Below are 27,178 nucleotides of genomic sequence, written 5' to 3' on the forward strand. Positions count from 1 at the left end.
GGGAAAATGGGTGCAAGTGTACAAAAACATATGGAAATACAGTACCGTATATAAGGTAAAAACAGAGTTTGCATAATTCTAATGAGCTTGAAAGTCACTTTTCTGTGTTCATAATGTCATCGGTTTTGACAAGATCCCAAACACCGCTGTCAGAAATGCAGGACCAGACCATGACAGAGACACTGTGTTTTACAGGTGGCTGTAGACACTGTTGTACCTTTCTCCTGACCTCTGTAAATACTGATGACGATTCATCACTCTATAAGACTTATGCTACTGATTTACAGTCCAGTTCTTGTGTAATTTGGCATACCACAGTCTATTCTTACTGTTTCTCACTTTTAAGAATGACGTTTTGACAGCTACCTTTCCACTGAGACTATTTCTGATGAGGCAGTGAGCAGTTCAGGGGCCTGTTGGTGTACCATCATTCAATTATTATTAGTTATACTTTTGTTTTTTATTCTGTCATACGAATATAGAAATCATACAACTGCTGTTTTTATGGTGTAGAAATGTTACTGGCAGCCAATGAAAAGAGCTGCATGATTCTGTTCCATCCATATTTATTAATTTATTTAAAATGATGCATTAAACCAAAGACCGACTACAAGGTCTATGCTTAAACTCTAGATTCTAATATTTATTAGAAATAACTAAATAAAATATAGTATCTAGTCTACACAACTGAATTTCTTTTTGCACTTCTCGGTAGGACGTGAGGTCACACGCATTGGCTCCCGTGATTGGCTCGTAACTCGGAAGTGGAAGTAAGGGGGCGGATGCAGGTCCAAAAACAAACCAAGCAGAGACCTTTGCTCAAGGGCTCTGATGCAAACTTGCTCAAGTCGCAGTCCAGCCTCACCTTGTGGTTTGTGACAGTGCGGTTTGACATTGCGCTGCCTGCTGTCTCCTCACGGTCATGGACGAAGTGACAGGAGCTCAGCTCATCGCTGAGTCTCTAAAGGCTCAGGTAGGAATGACGTCGTCTGCAAACATGTGGCACTCCAACAGAAATATTCTCCCTGTTTGTGTCTTTGCTCAGATGTAACTGTTGAGCAATGTGTCAAAGTCCAAGTGCGGTGGGGTCAGGATCACTAAACTTTTCATAAAAGCATTTCCCCCTCTTATTAATAATGCTACTTTTTTACAAAACTTGTTCAATCCAACGTTCAACCAATCTCCCTGCAGAAAGTGGACTACATGTTTGGGATAGTTGGAGTTCCGATTATCGAAGTGGCCATGGCTGCTCAGGCTGCAGGAATCAGATACGTAGGAATGCGCAACGAGCAAGCGGTAACTCGTTGTTTTGTACAACCTTAGTAATCCCTAACAAAAGCATTGCACTGCCATGCTGACATCAAATAATTTCTGTCGCATAACAGGCGTGCTATGCAGCGTCTGCCGTCGGATACATTACTGGGAGGTAAAATCTAATTCTGTACCGAATAAGGTGAACAGCTGGTGCCCAGCACTGTTATTCACATGTTGCTGTTTCCTGTGGTTATCTGAATCCAGACCAGGGGCCTGTCTTGTGGTTTCTGGACCTGGGCTCATCCATGCCCTGGGTGGAATGGCCAATGCCAACATGAACTGCTGGTATGACTCCATAACCACTGCTGTGTACTGTACAACTAACAAGGTGTTTATGAAGTGATGCTGGCTTTGCACAGGCCGGTGGTTGTTATCGGAGGGTCTTCGGATCGAAATCAGGAAACTGCAGGAGCCTTTCAGGAGTTTCCTCAGGTAACACGTGTCTCGATGTGGATTTTTGCCTGACACCGCTTCTCTACGCTGATTCTGTTTCTCCATGTTGCCAGGTGGAAGCATGCCGCCTGTACAGCAAGTTTTCAGCGAGACCCAGCAGTCTAGAAGCCATCCCCTCAGTGATAGAGAAGGTTGTATAACAATGCCCTCACACTGTCTGTTTGTTCTTTTAATGTATCGAACAGATCTGGATGATGATGATTATTTTCATCACGTCTGTGTAAAGTTTTCTGGTATTTGGTTGGTCACAGGCGGTCCGCACAAGCATCTATGGGCGTCCAGGTGCTTGTTATGTGGATATTGCAGGCGACATGGTTAATGCTAAAGTGGAGAGGAGCAAAGTTAGGTTTGTTGTCATTCTTGGATTTAAAAATAAATAAATACATTTTTATGCACAGTATCACTCGTTAAACATCAGGTGTATAGACTCTCAGAGAAGTGTGTCTCTCGCTCAGAGAGGTGTCCTGCTGTCCGCCTCCACCAGTGAGTTTGGCTGACCAGGGTTCAGTCACAGAAGCCATATCTGTCTTAAAAGCAGCCAAGACACCCTTGGTCATCATCGGCAAAGGTAACTGAAACAAAAGAAGCAATTGCCACCTCTTTTCAAATTAACTAAGCCTAACCAACCTGTGTTTTTCCGCCAATAGGAGCAGCCTACGGCAGAGCAGAGACTGTGCTGAGGGAGCTTATTGAAATGAGTGGCCTTCCCTTCCTGCCCACCCCGATGGGAAAAGGGGTTCTTCCTGATGACCATGCCAACTGTGTAGCTGCTGCACGCTCAAGGTAAGCCTCACACTGCACAATCACACCTGGTAGTAACCAGACAAAGTTGTAACAATCTGTAGAGCTTCTCCTTAATAGAGTAGTCCAGCAGAACTCTGTAACTTTAGTGTGTTTTAATCTTCCTGAAGTAGAAGGCATAGACATGCTCAGCAATACCCATGCAGGCTTTGGGGTTTAATCAATGCTCAGTTGATATTAACAGTTGAAACAAGGCTGGATGGATTGATGCCTTTGTGCTGTGTGTGCCAAAATCTGACCCTGCCATCTGAATGTTGCAGCAGAAATCCGGGCAACATTTTTACAATTTTGATGATTGTATTGATGTATTGAGCTGCTGCCAACTGATTGGCTGGTTAGGTATTAATGTGCAGTTGAACTGGTGTACCTAATGAAGTGTTAGGTAAGTGTATAATAATACACTTATAAAAGTACTTGTTTTTTAAAAGCGATGGTCAGATTTTTCAAAAAAGAAAACAGTCTAACATCCAGACAGACGGATGTGTTTTGAGTGCAGCTCCTATTTTGAATGTGTTTTTAGCTAGAAGACAAAATTCACCTTCTATATGCATTATTAGGATCGAAAAACATTCTGCCTAAGGGAGAAGTGGCACGAAGCTTCTATTTCTATATTTTTTAGGCCAAGAATAGTTGACAGTACATGTTTAGATGGCAAACAAACATTTGTGTCATGGTCATCTATCTGGCTCCTAAATTCTGCATCTTCTAACTAGTCAGGATCTAAAATTTTTAGTCTTGTTTAATGAGAATCCATTGTTTGACCTCTTCTGCTGTTTGTTTTTTATGTATTTTTTCCCTTGTTACCCAGAGCTCTTCTCCAGGCTGATGTCATACTTCTGTTTGGAGCCAGGCTAAATTGGATGCTCCATTTTGGTCTTTCGCCTAGATTTAACCCTAATGTTAAGATCATTCAGGTATGTAAATGACCGAGTTTATGGTTTGAGAAAAATCAGCATTAAAAGATCTGGTTTAAAGCTAGTAGTCTATTTGGTTGTTAATCTTTTGCCTTGTCATGAGAGAGTTAGTTTTGCCAAATCTGGTGCTGCAAAAGCTGTAATGATATAACCCCACTGTGATCTGTTTGCAGGTTGACCTTTGTGCTGAGGAGATGGGCAATAACGTGAGGCCAGCTGTTGCTCTCCTTGGAGATATCAGTGCTGTTGCCACTCAGGTACATTTTCAGCAACTCAGCCCATTGGCTCATCTTTCTCTTTGATGTCTTTCCCATAACGTTAATTTAGGAATCAAAAGCAAACCTGTTTCATCAACATTTGCGCTAATGGTAAGAACCTGTGTAGAACTATGTTTTTCTCTCATAGATAATTCACTATAGCATAAGATCTGGTTGTACTTGTGCAGCTCTTAATGGCTTCTTTAATCATTGGTTTTTAAGCCTGACGACACTGAGGTCTGAACACTTTGTTCAGAGTTTTTTGTTTGTTTTTATATTTTCTTTGCTCCTCTCACTGAATTTTCAGACTGAAATATGCGACAAAAAATATGTCTGTAAAAAGCAAAATGGCAAAAACAAAGCGTATTTCATATACAGAGGAGTTTGAATTGCTAATATATGTTAATTGAGGCCTGAGATGTACTTCTTGGGTTTTTTGCAGTTTCTCTGAGCGCTGCATGGTCTGACCTTGGGGTGAATTTGTTAATAAGATTTCCACTTGTGAATAATTTTCCTCACAGTACGATGATGGACTTGAAATTGTTTGCAAATGGCCTTATAATCATTCCCAGATTAATGGACAGCAACATTTGCTGAGATTGGTGTTGTCTTTCCTCCTCGGCATTGTGTTCACACACGACCACTTGCTGATGATCAGTTAATCAAATGCATTTGATTAGCAGCACCTGGCTTCTACATTCTCTCTCAGTTCCTATGGAAACAGTGAGGACATTCACAAGACTGCTTTTGCATTTTATTACGATTACATTGTGTTAAATGTCATGGGGTTGTTCTTCCTCTGAGGTTGCATCTACCAAATTTTAAGACCAGGTAAGGACCAGATGATTTCTTTGAAACGTCTTGTGCTGTATTTTTAGCTCGACTATATTCTCTATATCAGTGACACGAGTACAGTAACATTCAACTGTAATAGCAGTGTTTTTGTTTTTTTTTCTTCAGCTGCTACTGTGTGTCCGTAGAGATGGTTGGAAATACCCCTCTAACGCTGAGTGGTGGAGCACGTTAAAGAGCAAGATTGCTGCTAATGCAAAAATATCAAAGGTGGGTTTCACCAAAGTTCTTCTAATCCTTCCTTAGAATTTGGACCACCAATGGAAAGCTTACATTGTTGTTCTGTGCATGGTTACACTGTATCAGCCTGCCGATGACATTAAATTATATATTTAATCCATTTAGATGTTGTCTCTGTTTTTTGTGTTTCTTGCCAATAGGCACTTGCTCTACAGTCTACAGTGCCCTTGAACTACTACACAGTGTTTCATCACATCTCCCAGCTGCTGCCACATGACTGCATCATTGTCAGCGAGGGTGCAAACACAATGGACATCGGACGCACCATGTTAAATAACTACCTACCTCGACACAGGTAAGCCAGTCAAGCGCACTGACTTTTTTGTTGTTTTTTTTATGCTAACAAATCAATTTAGACTAAACTGTGAGTTAATGTATATCTATTAGATTGCTGTAAACTAATTTTGATGATGTTCAGACTGGATGCAGGCACTTTTGGAACAATGGGAGTAGGTCTCGGGTTTGCTATCGCAGCAGCTGCTGTGGAGGCGAGCCAGAACACCGGCCGAAGGGTCGTCTGTGTGGAGGGAGACAGTGCCTTTGGGTTTTCTGGTATGGAGGTTGAGACCATGTGCAGGTGAACTGAGTCCAGTGTTTCTATTCAGTATTTGCAGTTTAACCGTCTATTGACTTCACATTCTTCTCTTTGTGTTTTGTAAATCAGGTATAGCCTACCCGTGGTTGTTATTGTGGTCAATAATAACGGCATTTACAGCGGAGTAGATTCTGAAACATGGAAAGCAATGAAACAAATGGGAGAGCTGACCTCTGTGTGAGTGAGATACTTTTGAGAAAATGATCATAAAGTGAATTCACTGATAGTTTTTATTGATGTCTTATGCTATGACGTAGCAAAAGTTGTCTTACATCGTCACACTGTAGGGCCCCTCCCGTGTCCCTTCTACCTGACGCTCGCTATGATGAGGTGATGAAGGCGTTCGGAGGTCGAGGGTTGCTGGTGAGGACGGTGGAGGAGCTGCGCAGTGCCTTACAGCTTAGCCTGAGTGACTGGGAGAGACCAAGTCTCATCAATGTGCTCATTGACCCTTCCTCAGACAGGAAGCAGCAGGTAACTACAACTGTTAGGAGCACATGTTTATAGAGTCTGCATGTTTATAAAGTATGCAACAACATTAACCACGTCTTGCCTGCCAGACAGACTTGAGGGTGAGCGTCTCCCAGGTGCACCTGGAGTAAAATTCTCTACATGCACAGGCAACTCTAGAAAAATAATGCTCCACCTTGTGGTCACGGTTGTAATAACAACTCCTACCATAGTCAGAGCATCTCTGTGGCTCTATCAAATATCTGGACTTCTGCGCTGTGGAGCGTTTGCCGTACACTGGAGAAACATGGAGGGTCTAAGGCGGTCCGAACATGTTAACACAGTCTGGAATAAAGACTTGACATATATCACTCATATCAGAAATCTCATCTCATAGCATGTTTTACACCTTTGCAGCCCTGAGTCCTTGCAGACTATAAGCGGTACTATATGACAAAAGGCTGCAAATCAGATCACAGAATGTTTTTAGTATTTGGTCCTGGTGCACCACAGAAGGCATAAAGAGACTGAGTGACACCAGCAGACACAGCAGTAAAGCCAAGCCTGATTTAATCCAGTGTTTCTTTGGTCTCTGCTTTGCATACAATAAACAGCTTCATGTTTACTTGACTCTTCCTCATCCTTTGAGGGCTATGTTACCAACATGCCTCGCTGAGCCGTAATCCTCCTGCTCCAGGTGCACCAGAACTGTTGTATTCCACTCACAATCCCTCCACCTAACACCAACCTGACCTTTCTATTTCAGGGCTCCCATAATTAGAAAGCAAGGCCCTCCGTGTTTATGTTGAACGTATCCACGCAACCTTTTGCAGACACGGTTGAAGGTTGTATTGAGTAATGTATCCACAGCGCTGAGCTCCACGGCTGTGCCAGCAGAAAGACTTGTCCCTGACTTTTAGTGTTGCGCCTTTACCTTTCGACACCCAACTTTAATTCATTCCTGTCAGACTTGAAGCTGACAAGATTTAGTTTTGAAAATTTGAAGAAAACTTTTAGTTAATTTTTATTACCTGGAAAAACCTCTGTTTTACTGCTTAGATCTCCATTACAGTACAATATTCCTCTAGATCTTATTACACCGTATAGCTAATATAAACACTGTGTTGTCTGCTTGCAGGAGTTTCCTTGGCTCACACGTTCCAACCTGTAGATTTCCAGAGCGTTTCAGAACAGCAGTGACGGTTTTCTCCTGGAAAATATCAAACTGCTTTTGTTTTTCTGGTTGTTTCCATTAATTAATCTAATATTTTGCTATTACTATACTGTGAATAATATGAAAAATATGACTACAATAAAACATTTCACACAGAGTGCATGCTGTTTCTTTATGTCAGTTTTTTCCCCTCTTAATCTGGACTGCAACTGTGAGTTGCCCTGTTGAGTATTGCCTACATTAATGAAATGTAATAAAATTAAATCTGGAGAAAAGGAGAAAATAAACGCATTTGACAAACTTTTTTTTCTTTTTGCAAATGAACCAGCTAATCTTTACAGTTGAATGTAGAGATTTGTCAGTAATGGGGAAACTTTAGATGAAATCAACAGGATTTTTCTCATTTCCATAAGTTTTGTATCCTTTTCCACAACTTGTCTGAAAAATCCTAAATGCGCAACAAAAAAAGCAATGCAAGCTAAAATAATTTGGTAGAAAATTGCATTGCTTTGTATCTCTTAAGTTGCAAGCTTGACATGATTGCTTTTTGTAATTTATATAAAGAAAAAAGCATAATTTATCTTAACCTCCTAGGACCTGAACTCTTCCCCAGCATGCATTTTTAATTTCTCTTTGATATTTGGGCATATTGGGGCCCGATGAATGTAAAAACAAAGAATTACCAGATTTTTTTTTTTACCTTATTTTTGTTTTTAAGAAAAATCAGAGCCACATATGAGGATATTCGTTTAAAATTTTGATAGAACAGTAGCAGTATAATGTCCTTGTAAGTGGATATCAGGCCCATGTAGAGCAAAATTGAGTATTTTAGTCTAAATAACCCAAAATGTGATGTCCACACATGTGGACGCCAGGTCCTAGGAGGTTAAAGTGCTGCTGAGAAGTAATGGAGTCTGTTTTTCTAGGTCCTTTGGAAATGCAGACACTTGACATTGTGTAAAAGACTTGCCACAGCAGTATAGTGCGCACTAAATAACTTGATGCACAGTGTACTTCATCACAAAAAAACACATTCATCTAAACATAATTAGACTGTGGACTGATACATCTAAGAAAGTTGTAACATATTGACATCTTCATTCAGAATGCTCTCAGCATGTCTTGCAGAAAAGCACACAGGGAGTCTCACAACTTTCCCTGAAGAGAGACAATAACAAAAGCCCCCCACTGCAGTAGTAGAGATCTAATATTGGCACCAGGAGCAGCTGGCAGGCTGTCTCCTGTAATTTTAGTGCACACTGATGCAGAGGAAAGATTTAATGGGTATTGGTCAGCGTACCCTCTTCTGAGGGCGTAAAGGAGACACAGCAGAGTGAACGCAGAGGGAGGGGGGCAGAGAGAGAGGACAGTGAGAAGAGAGGGAGTGGAAAAAGACAGCGTGAGAGCTGCTGTGGATCAGAAATAAAGTCAGGCAACTATCCGGAGCAGCATGACTCTTCTAACACTTGGACTGTATCTGCCATTGTGGTTTTGTTATGGCCTGGCTCAGCCTTCTTTTCTGGACAACTTTGATTCATTCCCAGCAGGTAAGAGCGTTTTAATCCTGAGCTTGAACACTGTATACTGTACTGTGCGTGCACAGGAGCTGGTGGATTTGAGCTGCAAAAGCACGGATTCTGAAAGTCTCAATTTGAGATTCACGTGGCACTCATGATAATACCCTTGTTTTTATTTTCTTGTTGTCCATGAGGTAGGTTGGAAAGGCCTCTATAAATAGCGAGAACAGCTCCGGCTCTTCAGTGAGAGGCACATGGGCTTCATATCCGTCCAGTGCTAGGAATTCTGCTGGATGGGTGTCATGATTTGATAGTTTGCACCTGTTTCTCTGTTGCTTGTGCTGCTCCAGCATGCTGTAATTGCTTCAGTTTGTCAAATTTTTGATCTGTCCCGCCTTAATTTGTCGTAAATGAAGTTTTTCTCATCTCGCATTCATTATCGCGGGTGCAGAAGTTAAAACAACACACAAAAAAACCTTCCTGGCTTCATATACCTTTGATACCCTGTTTAATTTGTGACTGCATGCCCACCTTGCGCAGCTCTCAGATCACCGGATCAGCAGAAGAGGTTCAACCCATGCTGTTTAGTGAGTCCGCCTCCACCACCGCTGTTTCCTCCACCCCCTTCACTTTGGCGCCTCTACCCTCATGTGAGTCAAAGTCATGTGACTTTCTATTGTGAATCTCTAACTATTGACATGTCCTTGATTTATATCCAAAAACACCACATTTCTTACAGCCTTTTGACCCCTGGTCAAGAGTCTCTCGAATTTAATGTCAACAACTGTATGAATAGCATCAAACCTGCTCTTGCAAATGTTGTCAAGACCGAAGAAGTCATCGAATTGCATCTTTATTTATATTTTACAGAGTGATGGAAATTCCCGTGGTGGTCGCGAGTCTGATGTGGACAATAACAATAAAGTTTCTTCTTGCCCAGCAGGCCCTCCGGGGCCTCCTGGCCCCCCAGGACCTCAGGTGGGAAACCAGGCTATTCCTAAAACATCATGGCTATCCTTTTGTATCTGGAACCGTGCCACTGTTATTGGACTCTTCCAATAAATCTCTCATAATGTAACAGGATTCATCACCACTATAACTAAAGCGTCAGTCTCTGTTTCATGTTGGAGTCTACGTAGTTTTAAGGTGTTAAAAATTAGTACCCCAACTACATATTAACCGCATGTCTTCTCCAACTTGATAGTTCCTGTATAGCAGGAGATGGGGATTTCTCTGGCCCATGCAACACAGCAACCCATTAACGCTCCACTTTTAGCTGAGACACAAATAGCCTTTTTCCACCGGCTGCCAGTGTCCCACACATCATTCTCAGAAACTGTCTGAAGAGCTGTCTGCTTGGAAACGAGCACTGGGTCGCGTAAATTCCAGGGCTCACCAAAACATGCTTGTGTCCAGGTGTTTGTGTTCTCTAGTGATTGAAAGATGCAAAGACCTTTCGGTTCAAAAGGCCCTCATAACCCAACCTGCTCCACTGTTCTCCACTGTGTTCCAGCATTTCATAAGTGAAAGCAGATTTACCAACTGATTGTTAAAGCTTTTGCTGCGGTTGCTCATCAGAGGTCCAACCGCAGCAGCATTTCTCTTTATCAAAGGAGGCCCACAAGGCAGCTTTTAAATCAATAGTGGCCACTCAGCCTTTAGCTAATTGAAACTGCAGCTTCCAGAAACAGAACAGATCTGTGGTGGGATGCTGTGGACAATAAAATGAATTTAGATGGCTATCTCTGTGATTTAGGAGCATATAGCACAAATCTAATGTTTTCTTTTTATGTTCATTAGGGTCCCCCTGGATTACCTGGGATAGCAGGGCCTAAAGGAGAAAAGGTAAGGAGTGTACTTATCGAAATTAGATAAAACTAGACTGTCTGCTTATTATTCTAATAAGCTAAAGTGCAACTGACCTTTTGCACACAAATGCTTTCTGGAAGTGCATTAAATGACTGCCGTCCTTGTCCCCTCCTCCACATCCTGTTGTCAGGGAGAAATAGGAAGACCTGGTCAAAAGGTGAGAGTCTCCATTAATCACTCCATTTTCTTTGCTAAGTGGATTTACTCAAAAAATGAGATACAATGCCTCCGCCTGCTCGCTCGCTGTAAGTCACAGTGCTGCCAGTGCCTGCTTGTGTACATCCCGAAATTGTGAGGATATACAACCTTGACAGGAGGCAGAACAGACACACTGACAGGAGGCAAATGGGTGCAGGGCTGCTGAGACAGGCTGTTTTTGTGGCTGAGGGACTTTACATGCTCTCAGTCTGTTTCTCTCACCGAAGCGGAGCATATTGCTTCCCTATCAACATTCCGCATCAGGCTAGCCTGTCCGACGGTCCTCCTTCTCCTAACATAAAGCTTTATTGAAAGTTCGGGACACACTATGTGATGAGCACAGGTAGAAGAGTAGCGTCCTCCTAAATGAATCAAAGCTGTCCAATGGGGGAGCTTCAGCGGCCTGACTGAGCAGCTTTGCAGCACCGCAGAGCAATTTAGCTTAGTGTTTCAGCCAGGTTATTAATCATTTTATTTCCCACAAGCACAGACTCCTGTTCTATATACAGCCCATCATTTAATTAAAGAGAGCAAAGTGACAGGGCTCGTTAAAGCCATTCTCCCCCTACATGTGCAGCAGCGTCTGAAAAATGCTGTAGTGAGCTGGCCGTCAGCTAATGCAGCAAATAATTCATTCAGACATATATATATATATATATATATATATATATATATATATATATATATATATATGTTCAAACAGGCATAAAAGGCTCTGATTTCATTAACTTAAAAAACAGTTATGTCTCCTGTCAGGGTCGGACAGGCCCTCCTGGACTTCCTGGGAAAAGAGGACCAACAGGATGGTCAGGACCAAGTGGGGCCAAAGTGAGTAAGTCATAATGTAGATCTTATAAAATATGTCAATATATGAGACCAATAAGAACCAGAATGGTTTATTACACAAGTCTGATTTGCAGTCAAATAAACTAAAACCCTGGATTACCAGTTATGTAACATGCAAACAGCCTTTCCTTTGGTGAACGCTTTACTGTAAACGTAATAAAAGAACCTTTAACGTTCAATGTCCGCATATGACATTTCTTATTTTAAAGACAAAAGCTCATTCAGGTTATTCATGTTTACCTTTGTGTCAGGGGGAGAAAGGTGACCCGGGGCTGATGGGTTTGCCTGGATCCAGAGGACCAATTGGGCCGAGGGTAAAATTTTACATATGCTGTTTAGTGATCTTTAGTGAGTTTTGTTTCATCGTGTTTCATGCTTGTTATAAATCTTTAATCCTAGGGCTTACCTGGGTATAAAGGGGAAAAGGTAAGTGGCACCATTCAGCTGTAAATACCGTAGGATTTATTGATTAACTACTTTGACAGTAAACTAAATGAATGTAATCTGCTCTGTCAGGGTTCCCGAGGTGACCGTGGCGAGAATGGGATGAAAGGAGACAAGGTGGGGAGAGTGTATCAGGAAAATTGTACATACACTTTGTAAGAATTCTGAATTCATGTTATGTACTCTTCCTCACTCGCAGGGTGCAATGGGTTTCCCAGGAATGCTTGGACAAAAAGTGAGTAATCCTCATTCACGCCAGTAAGGGTTCTGCCTTACAGTGTTAACCAGCTAACCAATTAAATTCATGTATTTGAATTCAGAATTTTTCTGATATAGATATTTTTTTTTTCTGTTATTGAGGGTGAAATGGGTCCAAAAGGAGAACCTGGAACCTCAGGAAACAGAGGACCCACTGGCCGACCGGGGAAGAGAGGCAAGCAGGTGAGGAGTTTGTGGGTTGCACTGTTTTACAGTAGTGATAGCAAGACAGTTGTACTTTTTGACATGTGGTGTAAGGAAATGACCCTGCACTGTTTTGAATTTAAGGGACTGAAAGGAGACACAGGAAGCGTTGGTCCTATAGGGCCAGCAGGCCCGCAGGGACCTCCAGGCCACCCCGGCCCTCCTGGTCCACCTGCAACAGGTGAAATCCCAAAGTAGATTTAAAACTCTTGAAAACTGTGGTCATAATTAAGTGTTTGCTGGAGAGATTTAGTTTGTGGATGGTTGTGTGTTTTTTTCCGTTGTGAGCGCGTGAAAACTTGTGCTGAAAGTGAGAAGGGAAAGCTCGCAGCCCGGTGAGTAAAGGAAGCCCACTTTGAAACTGTGTACGAGGTAACACCAGTAGTCTTATTTAGCACCGGAGAAATCGAATCCCCCCGAGCTGAAACAGGATTCTCTCAGCATGACATCATGTGGCTAAAATGGATTGACAGATGGCAAGCCTACAGTTTTACAAATATTATGTCAGCACATCATCAAGATGACATTTGTTATCTTGATCAAGTTCCTGTATGAATTATCCTGATTGTGTTTGCTTCTTGATTGATAAATCAAAGACGCTAGACTGACATGTGGTATTTATATCAGCTTGTGTAGGCTGTACACAACTCATTAATGCTGCTATATTCTGTCACTTTGGACTAAATATAGACCCACTGTTTGTTTATCCTTCCTTTTTTTCTCCCCCTCTTCCTGTATATGCAGGAGTCTACATGGTTGGAGCAAAGGGTGCGCGCGGTCCACCAGGGCCTCCTGGAAAGTGTAGCTGCAGCTCTTTGAGTAGTCCTCCATTTGAAAATTATGCCTCTACAGGAAATTATCTCAAAGTGCCAGCGGTGAGAGATGAATGGTTTGCAGTCAAATATAGAATCATCTGCGAAATCAGTGAAAAATCCACCAAATTAAAATGTAAAGAGTTTCAAAGGGTAATACAGTTGTGGTCAGAAGTTTACATCAGCTCATCATAGGCATCGATGCCATGGTAATTGTAGCTTTTTAATAACCTTTTGCAAACGAATGCTTTCTGGAAGTGCATTAAATGACGGCAGTGCCGTCCTCTTTTTCCAGGGTGGAGTGATTGTACAACATTGACCTTTAATGGCTTTAGGAAGGCTGTTTCAGCTCTTGATTTGAGCTAAAAAAAAAAAAAATTCATCCACTTTGTGCAATTTACCGGTACCACTGGCAGTAAAACAGCCCTGCAGAATGATGCTACCACCACCATGCTTGACAGCCTGTACAGTATTTTTAGTTTTGAAAGCCTCACCTTTACTCTAAACATATGTCTTGGTATTCTTGCCAAATAGCTCAATCTTTATCTGATCTGATCATAAAACGTTTTTGCAGATGACATTTGGTTTTTCTTGGACAAAGCAGTGACACATCCAAATAAGTTGTTTGAACTGATAATCTTAAAATCTGCAGTGGTTTAAAAATGGCTTCAAGTGACCCTCCTAACTTGTATAAATCTAAAAGTCTCCTTCTAAGACCTTCACAGAATTCCTTGGATTTTCCTATTGTTCCAAGTATTGGTCAATCCAATGACTGCTATAAAACAAAGACAGTGAAGAGAAACTCCTTTTTGAGGTCAATCATGATAACTAGCGAGAAGTTAGGGATCAAGTTAGAAGTATATATTTGACCTTTATTTATACTTTTGGCTGTGAGTGGATTAGAGAAAATACAAAATACAAAAATTTAAAAAAAAAAAGATTTTGTACAATCATTCCAATCCAGAAAAAGAACACTTCAAAGATATCATTAAAAGCATCATGCCTGTGATAAATCTATTAAACTTTAGACCACAACTGGAAATAAATAAGCTTGAAAGATAAAAGGAAGGTTAAAGTACACTTACAGGAGAGATAGATAATGCTTGCAGACAAATGTTACCAGCTGGGATGACAAATGATGGTCTTCAATGTTATTTCATAAAGTGCTAAAATGCACGGAACCCTATTATTTTGCCTTTTATTTAGATATTTGTGGTGAGCAATGAGGAGGAACTGGAGCGCCTCCGCACAGATAACGCTCTTGCATTCCGTAAAGACCAGAGATCTCTCTATTTCAAAGACATTGATGGCTGGCTGCCAATCCAGGTATAAATGCATGTAGCAACAATGCAATGTGTCCTTAAAAAAAACAATAGATATTGACTTTCAAACAGCCTTTTCCTTTTATGTTCACATTTTTTAAATTCTGCAAAAGACCTTTCCATTCCAGATCACGCCCTACCAGTCCATGGAAAATGCCCCCGATGATGAAGGTTACTGTGGGGACGGCATAGTGCAGATCTCCACCGGGGAGGAGTGTGATGACAAAAACAGAGTTGTCACCGATGGCTGCGTCAGTAAGTCATGCATCTATGTTACCGGTCCTTTTATAGTTCATTAGCTGTACTTTGCTGTGCACATATAACATGACCCCCCTGTGCCCCTGCTGTCTCATGTTACCATAGAGTGTAAACATGCCTACTGTGGAGACGGATACCGCTATGAAGGGGCTGAGGAGTGTGATGGAAAAGACTTTGGATACCAGACATGTAATTCATATCTTCCAGGGTAAGCATACAGCATTTGGGTACACAACCTTGTACTGCATGAAAAGATGTAGGTTATGAACTTGACCCTGAAAACGTTTTTCTTATGATTTGTAGGTCATATGGTCACCTCAAGTGCACAAGATACTGTACTATTGACTCAACAAACTGCAAGTACTTTACTTGAGGAGTTGTCTGGACAGTGCTGTGGCTCCTCTGTGTGTTATTTGCTTGGGACTTAACATGTAAAAAAAAAGAAAAAAAAAGAAGAAAAGACAACAATGCTCCAAGTAAAAACACGGAGGCTGCCAGTGATTCTGTTATGAAAGAAAGAACAAAACCTAGAAATATACAAACATACATAAAACTCATCTGTGTTGCTGCTGAGATGCCACATATCCCGGAGGTTATAGCTTGAGTCTTTGAAGGTGAAAATCCGCACACTGGAAATGCAAAGGAAGACTGCACGCTGTCTTAACGAGAAGGATTTGGACTGGCTTCCTCAACATGCCCAACTGGACCCGAACCAGCCTTTCAACGCAACAGTTGAGAGCCTCAATCGCGTACCAGTGGACGATGTTGCAGAGAAGCAGTAGCTGGAACAGAGGCATATTAATCTTGACCCAGTTACTGTTGAGAATAACAAGCAGTAGGACATCCAGAGCGATGGCCCGAGGTATTCTACTGCAGTGTGAATGACAGTGCACAGCATTTGCATGTATCTGGGATTACTAAAACCACGACAGCAGCTGTCACTATCAAAGCATGTAACCTATCAGTTTACTTATTACTGTCAAAACAACTTTCGTACTGTGTCCTCTCACTACCACGTCGAGATACAAAGGTAGGGATGGAGATAGAGGTGGTTATAGTGCACTACATACAGTATATATAGCGAGTTATGCACTTGTAATCTTTGAGTGAGACTGTTACTCCAGGAGGCTTGAAGCCTAGAAGTTGACCCAGCTTTGTTAGCTTGTGGTGGTACCGTACTGACAGGGACATTTAGTCTGGACAAGGTTTCAATAAATCCCCAAATCTTCTCAGGAACTAGCTAACAGGTAATGTAGCTCAACAAACAAAGCACCTTTTACAGGTATCCTCTACTGCTCTTTATAAATTACGCAGCAGTCACTGTACACTGAGGCAACTCAAGCAAAAGCTTTAACGCATCAACAATGCGCAGTACTGCAGGATTCAGTTTCCCCTCCTGTGCTGCAGTGAGAAATGAAATATACTGTACACGAAGGCTTGAAACTGTTATGTCCTTAATTTTCTCGGTGCACGGGAAGGGCTGGACTAGTCTGTAGCTGCTAAAGGGGGGAGGGAGAGGAACTCATATCGCAGTCAGTTTTCTGATCATTACTGTAAATACTCTGATACCTCTTTATCCAGTCTTTCTGTCTTACAGTATATACAGCAACAGTAAACTTAACAGTGTAGGTGTAGTCCGCTGTGTGTTGGGCACAAATGCTGAAAATGACTGTGCTGATATAAGCTGACATTTTCCATAAGCTACTCTTTGAGTCGCGGTGCCAAGGGAGACCTTTTCTCAGACATACCTAGATGTAGTCAGGTCTATAAAGCCTACAAAAGCAATCAAAAGATGAAGACTGTTAATATATTGTGTCCGCATGCTTGTGAAACTCTGCTAATGCTTCACCTTTGTCAAATACCGTTTTGTAAATCATCATTGCATTCATCAGCATAGCAGGTGTCTTAAGAACTGTCAGTCTTGCTCTGTTCAGAGAGAAGCAAAGCACTGTATGAATGACAAACCTTAAAGTTATGAACTGTGCCATGCACAAAGCTCGAGTACCGTTCTGGAAACTATGTTGAGTGTCGTGTCTGTGGCCTGTGCTGTTGTGTTCTATCTTAGACTGCCTATGTACAGCAATGCTGAAACGTGCATGTGGTGACGTGCTGTAAGGCTTTATGAAGCGTAGCAAGCATTGTGACTGGGGTAGTTCATTTTGTTTTAATACTCTGATATGATTTTTACAGTAGTTGTGAACTATTTAAAAAATGATCAAATAAAAGTGATATTTAAGTCACTCTCTTTATTTAAACTTAAACCTTGGTTAGCGGTTTGTCATGTCTGCTGTTATTGGAAAAAAAGCACACACACAAAAAACCCAAACCTAACTGGCATTGATGGAGAGGCTATTGATGTTCTCTTAGGATACAACACTCAGACAAAAAAGTAAGGGGGACATCAAAGTATCGCAGCAGTCAGCCGTTTGCTGAGTGCTGCGTTAATCTAAATGCAAAGCAGACCACACAGTGAACTCTTGCTGTTTCTCAGACGTGGCAATGGGTTTTTCGGCTTTTTATTCCATCTTAATGAAGCCTTTCAGAGCTGAATCTGTGCCTGGAGATGAGGCACAGCGATACAGGTTGGGGACAGACCAGCCGGCCACTGTTGCAACCAAGATGTTTGAAGCAGGATGAGACCATATAACTGTATTAGCATGCTGTATTCCTCTTCTAAATCACATCAGGGCAATTTGTCTACCGAGATGCCAGAGTAAAACCTTACCTTGGTGTATTTATGCCATCATGTGCAGTGCCCTGACCGGGGCAATCACATTTGTCAAACAAATGTCCCAGTGTGGCACTAAATGTCACTGAAATTCAAGGGCTGACCTGATTTTACTGGCTCTGTAATGAAAAGATGAGCTGTGGTCACAGAAGAATCCCTCAAGTGAAGTTTACCATTTGTGAAGTAAGGTCAAATTAACTTATGAGCTGTATCCCATGCATTTTATTAACTTATTCATGCAGTGTAACTTATAGCAAGCTTGGTCTATGTTCAGCTCACATAGGTATTAAAATGATACCTATGGAAAAATGACACTCTTTTTTTCCACTACAAGGTTATTTTAGTGTAGACTGACTGGTGTAGCATTACAGCTGTGGTACATGGGGCGATGCAAAGGAAACCACAGGACAGGAAGCTGGCAGAGACCCAACTGCTTCACCTAAGCCAAGTGAAAATCCCTGACCTATAGATAAGAACTGCTGGTATCCTGGGTGCAGTGGTGCTGATTAATGCACATGCAAAATAATCACTTGAAACAGAAAATGATATACAGAAGTATTATTTAAGATTGGTACCACAGTTGTTACGACAAACTATTTACTATCTGTTTCTTATTTGCACTCAACAGTCACTGTGTTAGGCACATATTGAAAACACTGGGTTGGAAATTATTTTGCCTTCAAAAATTTGACCAAAATCTTTTGGTCAAAATTGATAATAGCATCACTGAGTTGCTGCAGATTTACCAGCTGTACATCAGTGATGAGAATCTCCTTTTATGCCAAACACCCCAAAAGATTTTTTTTTAATTTAGCCTTTGAGACTGAGTGTCTCACTTCCAAGAGACCTGCTCCAGACAAACATATTAAAATTACAACAATAAAAAAGCAATAAAATGGCTAAATATGTATAACATACACAGTCATATTAAAACCTGAACAAGTTCCCAGAGATGATTTCATAAAAACATTTGTATGTCTTTTAAAGTCTGCAAGTGAAATCAACTGAGAGAGCTTCTGCAATGTACTGCATGAAGACAGGGCAGAAAAGGACAATGCCTTCTTCCCAAGCTCTGTGCGAACTGATGTTGCTGAAGATGCTCTACTGCGTTGAGATCTGGTGACTGTGAAGGCCGTTTGAGTACAGTGTACTCACTGTTATGTTCAAGAAACCAGTTTGAGTTCATTTAAGCTTTGTAGCATGGGACATTATTCTGCTGGAAGTAGCCATCGGATGTTAGGTACACTGTGGTTATAAAGGGATGGACATGGTCAGAAACAATGCTAACATGCCCAAAGTGTACCGACATCATTACACCACCACCACCTGCCATGACCATTGGAAGGGAGAATAGATGCATGCTTTCATGCAAAATAAACATCCAAGGGACTCTACCATGTGAATTTCACAAAAGAAGTGGCATTCATCTGACCAAGCAACATTTTTCCAATCTTCTATCGTCTTTGCCTTTTTCAGATCATTCCCTGTAAACCCCAGAAATGGTCATGCAAAATAGGAAATTCATTGGAAGTCATAGTAGTTCAGCAGTTTCTGATCTGGTACCAACAGCCATGCCACGCTCAAAGTCACTTAAATCAAGTCACTTCAGCAGGTCATCTGCACTAACAGGTGCACCTAATAAACGGACAGTGAGTGTATAGTTGGCACAGTAAGTAAAGAGCCTTTACCTCTAGGCACGTAAACCACATGGTAGCATATTTAACTTCAGCATGACAGAAGACAAACTGCAACTTAATTATGTTTATTTTGCAAAAAATCAAATAGCATCTTATTTACATCCATAGAAAAAACAATTATTTGTTGTAATATTACAACAGAATATCTAAAGGATTAATATTAAAACTCATCAGAAATAAGCCTATTGCACACCTGTGATGTAAACCTACTGCAAATGACTTATTTACTGTACAGGAGTTTTTAAGTGTTTGCATTCTTAAAATAAAAATAACAATAATAAAGTTGAAAATACTATCCGGTAAGCTTCTTTTTAAAGCCCTAAGATAATTTTCCTGCTTTTTTGTTATGTTTTTTTCAAATGGCTCAGTGAATTTGCAGTCAAATGTTAACCCAGCCTGCAAGAGCAGTCTTACTGATCATTTCACTAATTGGACATCAATAAAATATTAAGTACACCTGGTAACAACACTTAACAATGGTATGTACAATAGCATGGACGATAAGCTGAAAATGGTTACTGTTCTGTAACTACCACTTTTAGGATTACTCATTTACTCACTTCAAGCCCTTGGCCTGGCACCTGTTGCTAAATACACCAAACATGCAGTAAAAAGCATGCCTTATGAATACAAATGTCCATACATTCACACAAAAGTTGGACAGAACAATTCATGTCATTAATGTGAACTTTATAACTTATGGTATAATAAATAGACATTGTAAAAATGCATAGGTTTGTGCAGATGTCCACATGAACAGCAGTTGTCAATATTTTTAACAGCTATGCGGTTTCCTTTCTTGTTTTCAGTTACTGTAGGCAGCAGAGGCTAAAGCCATTCACATGACAGTTCCTTTTTGGTCCACTTGGAAACTTTGAGCAACAGCTCACAATGACATTATGTAAAACACAACAAATCCATTGTCAAACTGCACAATCTGAATTCATTTTCAGGGAAAAATATATACACATAGTAATGTTTACTAAGCTTTTATAGTAAATACAGGAAAATATTTATATAACTGACTAAAAGTTAGCTTAGTACGTAATTCAATCACATACTTAAGACACATTTTGGGAATAGTTTTTGCTTTTTTTTTTTTTTTTTGCTAAAAAAAAAAAAATAAAAAAAAAATAGTGCTTTGTGCTAGTTGGAAGCATCATCGTATCTCACTGAAGCCAAGAAGAAAAAAAACAACATTGATAATAGTTTCATATTGATCATACTGATCAATTCAAAGGGAATCAAACAATTTTACAAGGAACTGACCAGAACCAAATACCCTGTGCTTAAATACCTTAAAGCATGTAGAGTACGCCTTAAGCCACAATACAGCAACAACCAGAAACAAATGTCACAATGAATAATTATGGTTGGAGTCTGCATAATCAGATTAGAAACACCTTCGCTGTCACCGGTCTCTGGAACAAGACTTGGAATTTAAATCTCCTCAAACCAACCTTAATTAATTGTACTGCTCAGTTAAACCCTTCTCGGGTCGTAAGTACACACATGAACACCCTCTTCATACCAAAACCTCTCCTGCTGTAGAGTTTAAAAACTACTGAAACGTCTCAAAATGACACGAGACAGTCTCACACTACTTTGTACACCTTTCTTCCAGCAGTTAGCCACTACTCTGCCCATTCAGAGGGGCTCTGTTCTTCTCTGAACCGTGAGCATCTCTTGTTCTTATTTCACACCACCTCATCAGACTCAAGGTTGTATTCTTCATATAATGCATCAAGAATGGCCAGCTGCTTCTCCATGGCAGGCAGATACACTCCCAGATCCCTGTGCATGCCGTTGATAAAATCGCTCTTCAGCTTGTCACCTTCTCTTGACACTAAAGCAGCTGTGAAACTTTGATAAGACGGGGAAGCTCTGAGCGCCAACTGGGGGGGGGGAAAAAAAAAAGTCAAGTACTTGTCACACAAAGAATAAATATACTCAGAAGGTATTAATACTGGACTGGGTAAAAAAATAAAAATACCTACAGCAAATACACCACGGACAACCCACCCGTGGTACTGCCGAAGAGTCTTCCCATAAGCGTTGTCTGGGTGAAAGAAAAGAAGGAACAATTCAACACTTTTACGTGTTTGAACTTATGTTAAGATGTATTGTAAAACAGAAATGCATTACTTAGTGCTCCCTGGATGTCTTGCTCTCCAGCGTTGACTTCTGACAGAAACTCCTTGAGGAACTTCAGCCCTCGTCTGAGCCACAGCAGAGCCTCTGTTGCAGAATTGCGCACCTGGGCAACATCTGTCTCTACTTCATGCAGCACAATAGACTGTAGTGTAGAAAAGCTCTCAGGGTCTGACCTCAGCTTCTGGTGAATTTTCTACAACAGAACACGAGACACTGTGACATAGTACTCTCTACTCTGGTAGACTGTTCTGACTTTCAACGACTAACTGCAATTAATGAATATTTAATACACAGTATATAGTTAAATATGCTTGTTGACAAAAAATATTAACAAGAAATGGACAGAACACTAAAGCTAAACAAAAAAGGGGAATGAAATAAATACCTCATTATTGACAAACTGTATGACTGATTGGACTCTACTCTTTAATGCAGTTTTGAAAATGTGATTGAATAATTCAGAGCAACTTTTAAAGACCAACTTCACTGTTATTCCTTCGATTAACCAAAATCATGTGCTCTTACCTTTATGTTTCCGACAAAATCCATTTTAACTGGTGCAAACACTGTGGATCCCAGTTTGTCTGAGAAGAGAGAATCTATGATAACTTTTTTTTTGCTGGTTCTGAAGCACAGATTCTCAACTTGTGTCCTACTTTGAGTGCACAATGTTTTGATGTTTTTAAGTAATAACAGGCTGCTTAGATGTCCTTCAGATTTAAACTAAATATAACACTGAAATGAGGGATTACGGTGCACTCTAAGACCTACTGGACTGTATTAAGTATAGGACACACACAGACAAAAATAGGTTACCATCACTGTGGGCTGTAAACTTTCAAACAAAGCTGGGAATAGGCTTTAGCTAAGAGGTCACGTTAGTTCAGATACAAATTTAAGCTTATTGAGATGTTTTATGTGTTTATCTATAGACAACCATTACATACATCAAGTTTCTCTCTTATAAGTAATTTTAACTTTAGAAAACAGCTCACTGTAAGTAACCTTTACTGATGTCAGTTCATGTGAAATACAGACTAACATTCCCTTTGACCTCTTACATGTGTGCTAATTGAAAGCTGTTGTTTAAAGATAATTCCTAATAATCCTACTTCAGCCTTGGTATTTGTTAACACAGGAATAACTCTGACAAACAAGGCAGACCCTTTTTATAAAACAAAACAAAAAAACAATGTTTTTGGCTCCATGTTACTCAGGTCTTGCACTTCTTCACTTTGTAATTCTGTGAATGGCGCCTTTTTATCATGACGTAATACACTGTGAGTAACAAAGTGTGCACACAGCACAAAAATGTGCATGACCTAATTCTTATGATTAACCTTGTCATATGATATTATTTTGGGCTACAAAGAACAACTAAAGACAGACATACATGTGCAAAAAGAAAGTAACAGAGATATGAAGGAAAAGTGTGATGAAGAACCTGTGATAGAAAGCTGCCACCTCATTAATTGCAAAGATTATGAAGGACAGAACATGTACATAAAAGAGGGGGAAAACAGCAAATGAAAGTGATTGTCTTTTTTTTCTTTATCGGAGTTAAAAATGCTGAGATTACAAGAAATGCAAATGGGAACCATGAGAATTAGGAACAGGGTGTCAGATAAAGATGAAGAGAGGCTTAAAGTAACCGGCCTACCTAATACAGGTACTATTGCATAGCATGAGTCCAAAAACTCTTGTGTAGGGATACCATTGTCGTCATCCAGTCTTATATCACTAAATCTAAAAAACAAAAAACAAGAAGTAGAATAGATTCAAACAGCAGAATATATTAGAGGGAAGCTATCCCATATCAGTTTTTATTTGACCAAAAGCAAACAGAAAGAAAACATGATAATAAAGATTAGAAGAACAATACTGTGGATGCTTAATCAACATCCACACTAATTAGAGGAGCATACATTTCAAAACCAAGCCAGAGAGACAAGTCACACAAAACATCATGCAACTCTGACAAAAGTACCCAAGACTACTTCATCTAAAACTTAAAAGAGCGGTGGTTTTCACTAATCTTTCCCTTTGTTTGATTCCTGCATTACAATAACATTCACCTCAAACAGTACAGATGTAAATCACACTCTAGCCACATGTTCGATTACACTCTCAGAATCTTAAAAAAAAAAAAAAAAAAGTATTTGAAAAAGAAAGAAAAGTTAACAAAACAGGTTTACAAACCCAAATATCAGACGAGGGCCTCTCTGTGTCATGTGATCAAGAGAGAACACACTGATATAAAACACTTGACTGTAAGATCTTAAAAACTGACTTTTTCAAACTTGTTATTAAACTATTCTGTGCAATACTGCAGCACTATTATTATTAACAAACTAAGTCACTGTGCAGTCTAGTCAGAAGATACAGCACAAGCGCAGAGCCTTAGTTACAAATATACTATACATATAAATTAAATGAGTTTAATACTGCAGCAGTGAAATATCACAGACAATTGTATACTTAAATTCCCACAGTAAGTAAAGTGTCCTAAGGGATGTGAGCTTCCTGAGTGGCATTTTCATACCTGTGACTCATTGTGCTGAAGAATGTTTCCACCTGCTCTGTGTCTTCTGACTCAGTTGACTTTCTGGGAATCTCGCCTTCTTCTTCACCCTCTTCTTGGTGCTGAAGTCGAAAATCCTTCACGTCCCCATTGTTGTTGTCATGCGTCTGACTTTGGTCCACTTTGTCCATCTGCTCTTGTCCTATCTGCTTTTGTTCATCATCTTCACTCTCGTCATCCCCCTCTGCTGGCTGGTCATAGTGTTCAATCTCAGGGGTGGTCTGGGTAGTAGGTAAGCTAGGATTAACTTGATCCTTGTGGACTTCTGAGCTGCTGGCTGTTTCAGTGTCTGCATGAAACAACGATGCATGAGTCTTTTTGCAAATTAGACTGTCAAAAATCAGTCTAGTGTCTACACATTTTTTTTTATTAAACACGACCTATGACCCTGAGAAAGCTACTCCAGTAGCATCACAAATTCACAGTTGGTACAGCAACTCAAGCCATTTTAGGTTCCTCATCTCTCCCTGTAAGACAACTTTCTTCTTATTGGCTGATGCTTGCAAATAGAAGATTTGAATAGCAGGTGGGTGAAGCAGCTGCACCCAGAGCCAGAGCTGTATAGCTGAGATGACAATATGAAGAAATACGAGCACTCACAAAGAGACAGCTATCTTTTTAAATGCTATATTGCATATATTAATTTATTTTCTTATGCTACATTAAAATACAATATAAGAAAATAAACATTAAAAACCTCTGCATCTCCATTGACTTACTATATAGATCCCAATCAAAGTAATAAAGTATGAAAAGACTAGTCTTATTTCTCAGCAATGGCCCCTTTGTGTAAAGGCTTTGTCACTGCTAAGGGAAATGTAATAATGGAACAAGTCATCCATCACTGTACTCACTAAAAGACAATAATCTATTCACTTCAGTTCATAGAATACACAAACAACAACCAGGGCCCTTGAGTGCTGTGTAGTCTTTCCTTTGTGGAATGCGGTAATGGTTTTTAGTTCAGGAACTTCCCCAGCAAGAAAAGCGAGTGGCTGGCAACCTGACCTACCTGATGGAGAAGATTGGTTTTCTGGTCTGCCTGGCTCATCTGGTCCCTCTGGCCCGGAGTCAAGGGTCTGGCTGTCATGTGCAATTGTTTCTCCTGAGGTTTCGGACAAATCTTTCCACCTGTAATATGTTTCAGGACAATGTGTCAATTCTAAAAAGCTGGGACAGAAATTATGCCCTTGACAAAATGCAACAACAATGGCAGAATATCAACAGAAACCTTTTGAAACTGTATTTTTGTTTGAACATCTCTTTGCTCTGTGCTACCTTTAGCACCTACGTGGCACTTCATGAGCGATAAAATCATTCAATACAGTAAGAGAAGCCACCTACTTTTCTCCAAGGTTCTGATTTAAATGATGGCTGTGTTTAATCTGTGGAGACAGCACAACACAGACAAACACTGGGTGACTACGCATATTTTGATTTTTGGAAAACAATCCCAGAGCAATTATACTAGCTTGCCCACACAGAGCTGGTGAGAGAAGTATACCTTCTGAGGTTTGATGGGTGCTACTGGAGGAGTTCCTGGTGGACTCTGTGTTGCCAAATCTGTAGTGAAAGTACGATTTGCTATCTGCATGCATTCCTCTAGAGTCTTAAGGAAAGTCGTGCATGTAGACTTCACCATATTCCCAGTGTCTAGACCCATCTGAGAAGGAAACACAAACATACATGTTGGGTGTAGATTGCTAACGAAATCTGCTGAAATCCAAGCCAAAAGATTCAAGACGTATACAACAACTGTTTCTTGTCTATTAATACGTACATAGCAACTGCAAACTAGCTACTCTATACTGCAGTTTCACACTAACAGCAGCATATCACATTTCATCAGCTCATCCAAACTTTAACCTTACCTCTGGTGTGTCTCCTAGCTCATCATTCTCCTTGATCTTGTTTACTTGTTGGAGGAGAAGGTCACAGTACAATCTGAGTTCTGACATCTTAGTTTTCAGCGCCTCTGTATTCTCCTGAAGCTCTGTATTCATTGTGCACACAGACAGCAGATCAGAGTTTGAGAAGTCGTGCAAATGCCTTACAACACTTGTATGTAAGTATGGTCTGTACTATTCCAGGTCTAAACGCTTTTACCCTGTTTTTACTTGCAACAGTATCTTGTAAAGTATCCAAATACCTTTTTCTCTCTTGGTTCGGTTGTCTGTAAGGCAAGCTTTGGCTGTTCCCAGCGCCACCAGCCATTTCTGCCTTTCTGCTGCATTGATGGCTCTGAGGTAAAAGTACTGCTCTCCTGGTATGGTCAGGTCAACTCGTGTAGAGTCAGAGGAATGAACTAAAAAAAAAAAAAAAAACAGCAGCAAGCAAGGGAACATGCCTGTCAGTACTGCACCCAAAGGATGCTTGCTCTGGTTAAACCGTGCACAGAGTAAAGTGGAGCACACCGACCTTGGATTTCACAAACGGAAATTTTAATGCTGCCCTTGCACCCTTTCCAGGCATCTTCTTGAGAGTCATAGTAGGACAAAGTTCCTCCATGAAGCACAAACCAGCGAGGCTGCCAACCTATAAAGCGTATGGGAAAAATAAGTGAATCAATGCTGTGGCATTACTGTAAACTGCACTTAGTTTTTAGCATTAGAAAAGTCATCAACATACAGCGTTACCCAGCTTCGTGAACTTGACGAGTCTTAAGTTATGTTAGCAACAACTAATTGGTTGTGAAGTCAGATTATAACGACAGGTGGTGGACATGACCGAGCGCTGCTAGCTAAGACTGACGTAACGGCTCAACTCTAATTCACTGAACAGCTAATTTATCAAAGATAGGAATGCTAGTGGTCAATACGCTACCAAAGCTGGCGGGCAGCTAACGGTAGCTCGTCCGTTTTAACGTCACAAACTCGCTGTCATGCTAGCTAGCAGCCTCAAAACGAGCTCTACAACGGAAAGCACGCAAAGACTTTAGTGTTAACCTACCACTTATGTAATTGGTCCACTTATACAGCATTCCTTCCATTATTTAATTGCATGTTTTCCCCGTTCATTACTTGTTTATCACAACAGGACGTGATGCCCAGCTGACTGTAGCGACTCCATTGGGCCCGAGTGTGATTTTCGGAGTAACGTCCACCGCTTTGCATTCCAACTACGTCGATAAAAGTGCGTAAACTTTTTCGTGAATCTGCCACTAGCCGATCCTGAGCGTTACTATCGCCTTTCTTCACCACACCCCCGCCCCCCTCCTTCGTCATATGGGTTTAAGTAGCC

At 40.6% G+C, this 27,178-nt stretch overlaps 3 protein-coding genes across 6 annotated transcripts; 2 read left to right on the forward strand and 1 right to left on the reverse strand.

The window, feature by feature from the left end:
- The first annotated feature begins 750 nt into the window (after positions 1-750).
- On the forward strand, positions 751-7,212 carry hacl1 (2-hydroxyacyl-CoA lyase 1). The gene is made up of 17 exons (XM_026185515.1): positions 751-973; positions 1,192-1,296; positions 1,386-1,426; positions 1,519-1,599; positions 1,674-1,746; positions 1,821-1,898; positions 2,019-2,113; positions 2,223-2,335; positions 2,415-2,550; positions 3,377-3,482; positions 3,656-3,739; positions 4,700-4,801; positions 4,972-5,126; positions 5,250-5,408; positions 5,496-5,603; positions 5,714-5,900; positions 7,015-7,212. Exons 1-17 carry the CDS (start codon positions 923-925, stop codon positions 7,045-7,047), a joined length of 1,707 nt encoding a protein of 568 aa, XP_026041300.1. The 5' UTR covers positions 751-922; the 3' UTR covers positions 7,048-7,212.
- Positions 7,213-7,940: 728 nt separating this feature from the next.
- Positions 7,941-17,039, forward strand: colq (collagen-like tail subunit (single strand of homotrimer) of asymmetric acetylcholinesterase). 4 transcript variants are annotated; one of them, XM_026183477.1, is made up of 17 exons: positions 7,941-8,597; positions 9,108-9,217; positions 9,438-9,545; positions 10,368-10,412; positions 10,567-10,593; positions 11,391-11,462; positions 11,732-11,794; positions 11,880-11,906; positions 11,997-12,041; positions 12,124-12,159; positions 12,285-12,365; positions 12,471-12,567; positions 13,131-13,261; positions 14,405-14,524; positions 14,649-14,775; positions 14,884-14,986; positions 15,082-17,039. In XM_026183477.1, exons 1-17 carry the CDS (start codon positions 8,501-8,503, stop codon positions 15,149-15,151), a joined length of 1,359 nt encoding a protein of 452 aa, XP_026039262.1. In that variant the 5' UTR covers positions 7,941-8,500; the 3' UTR covers positions 15,152-17,039. The 4 variants fall into 4 exon arrangements, with proteins under 4 accessions (XP_026039262.1, XP_026039264.1, XP_026039261.1 ...); XM_026183476.1 differs by having other exon boundaries at positions 7,942-8,597; positions 14,634-14,775; XM_026183479.1 differs by lacking the exon at positions 10,567-10,593.
- Positions 17,040-19,876: 2,837 nt separating this feature from the next.
- Positions 19,877-27,102, reverse strand: plekha8 (pleckstrin homology domain containing, family A (phosphoinositide binding specific) member 8). The gene is made up of 13 exons (XM_026183473.1): positions 26,888-27,102; positions 26,357-26,473; positions 26,088-26,243; positions 25,810-25,931; positions 25,443-25,601; positions 25,283-25,323; positions 24,951-25,069; positions 23,900-24,227; positions 23,018-23,103; positions 21,883-21,941; positions 21,349-21,550; positions 21,201-21,262; positions 19,877-21,098 (listed from the first exon to the last, which is right to left on the reverse strand). Exons 1-13 carry the CDS (start codon positions 26,925-26,927, stop codon positions 20,901-20,903), a joined length of 1,689 nt encoding a protein of 562 aa, XP_026039258.1. The 5' UTR covers positions 26,928-27,102; the 3' UTR covers positions 19,877-20,900.
- Between the last annotated feature and the right edge of the window lie 76 nt (positions 27,103-27,178).

Source organism: Astatotilapia calliptera, chromosome 11 (genome assembly GCF_900246225.1).
Source record: "Astatotilapia calliptera chromosome 11, fAstCal1.2, whole genome shotgun sequence".
In the NCBI taxonomy this organism is placed as follows: domain Eukaryota; kingdom Metazoa; phylum Chordata; class Actinopteri; order Cichliformes; family Cichlidae; genus Astatotilapia; species Astatotilapia calliptera.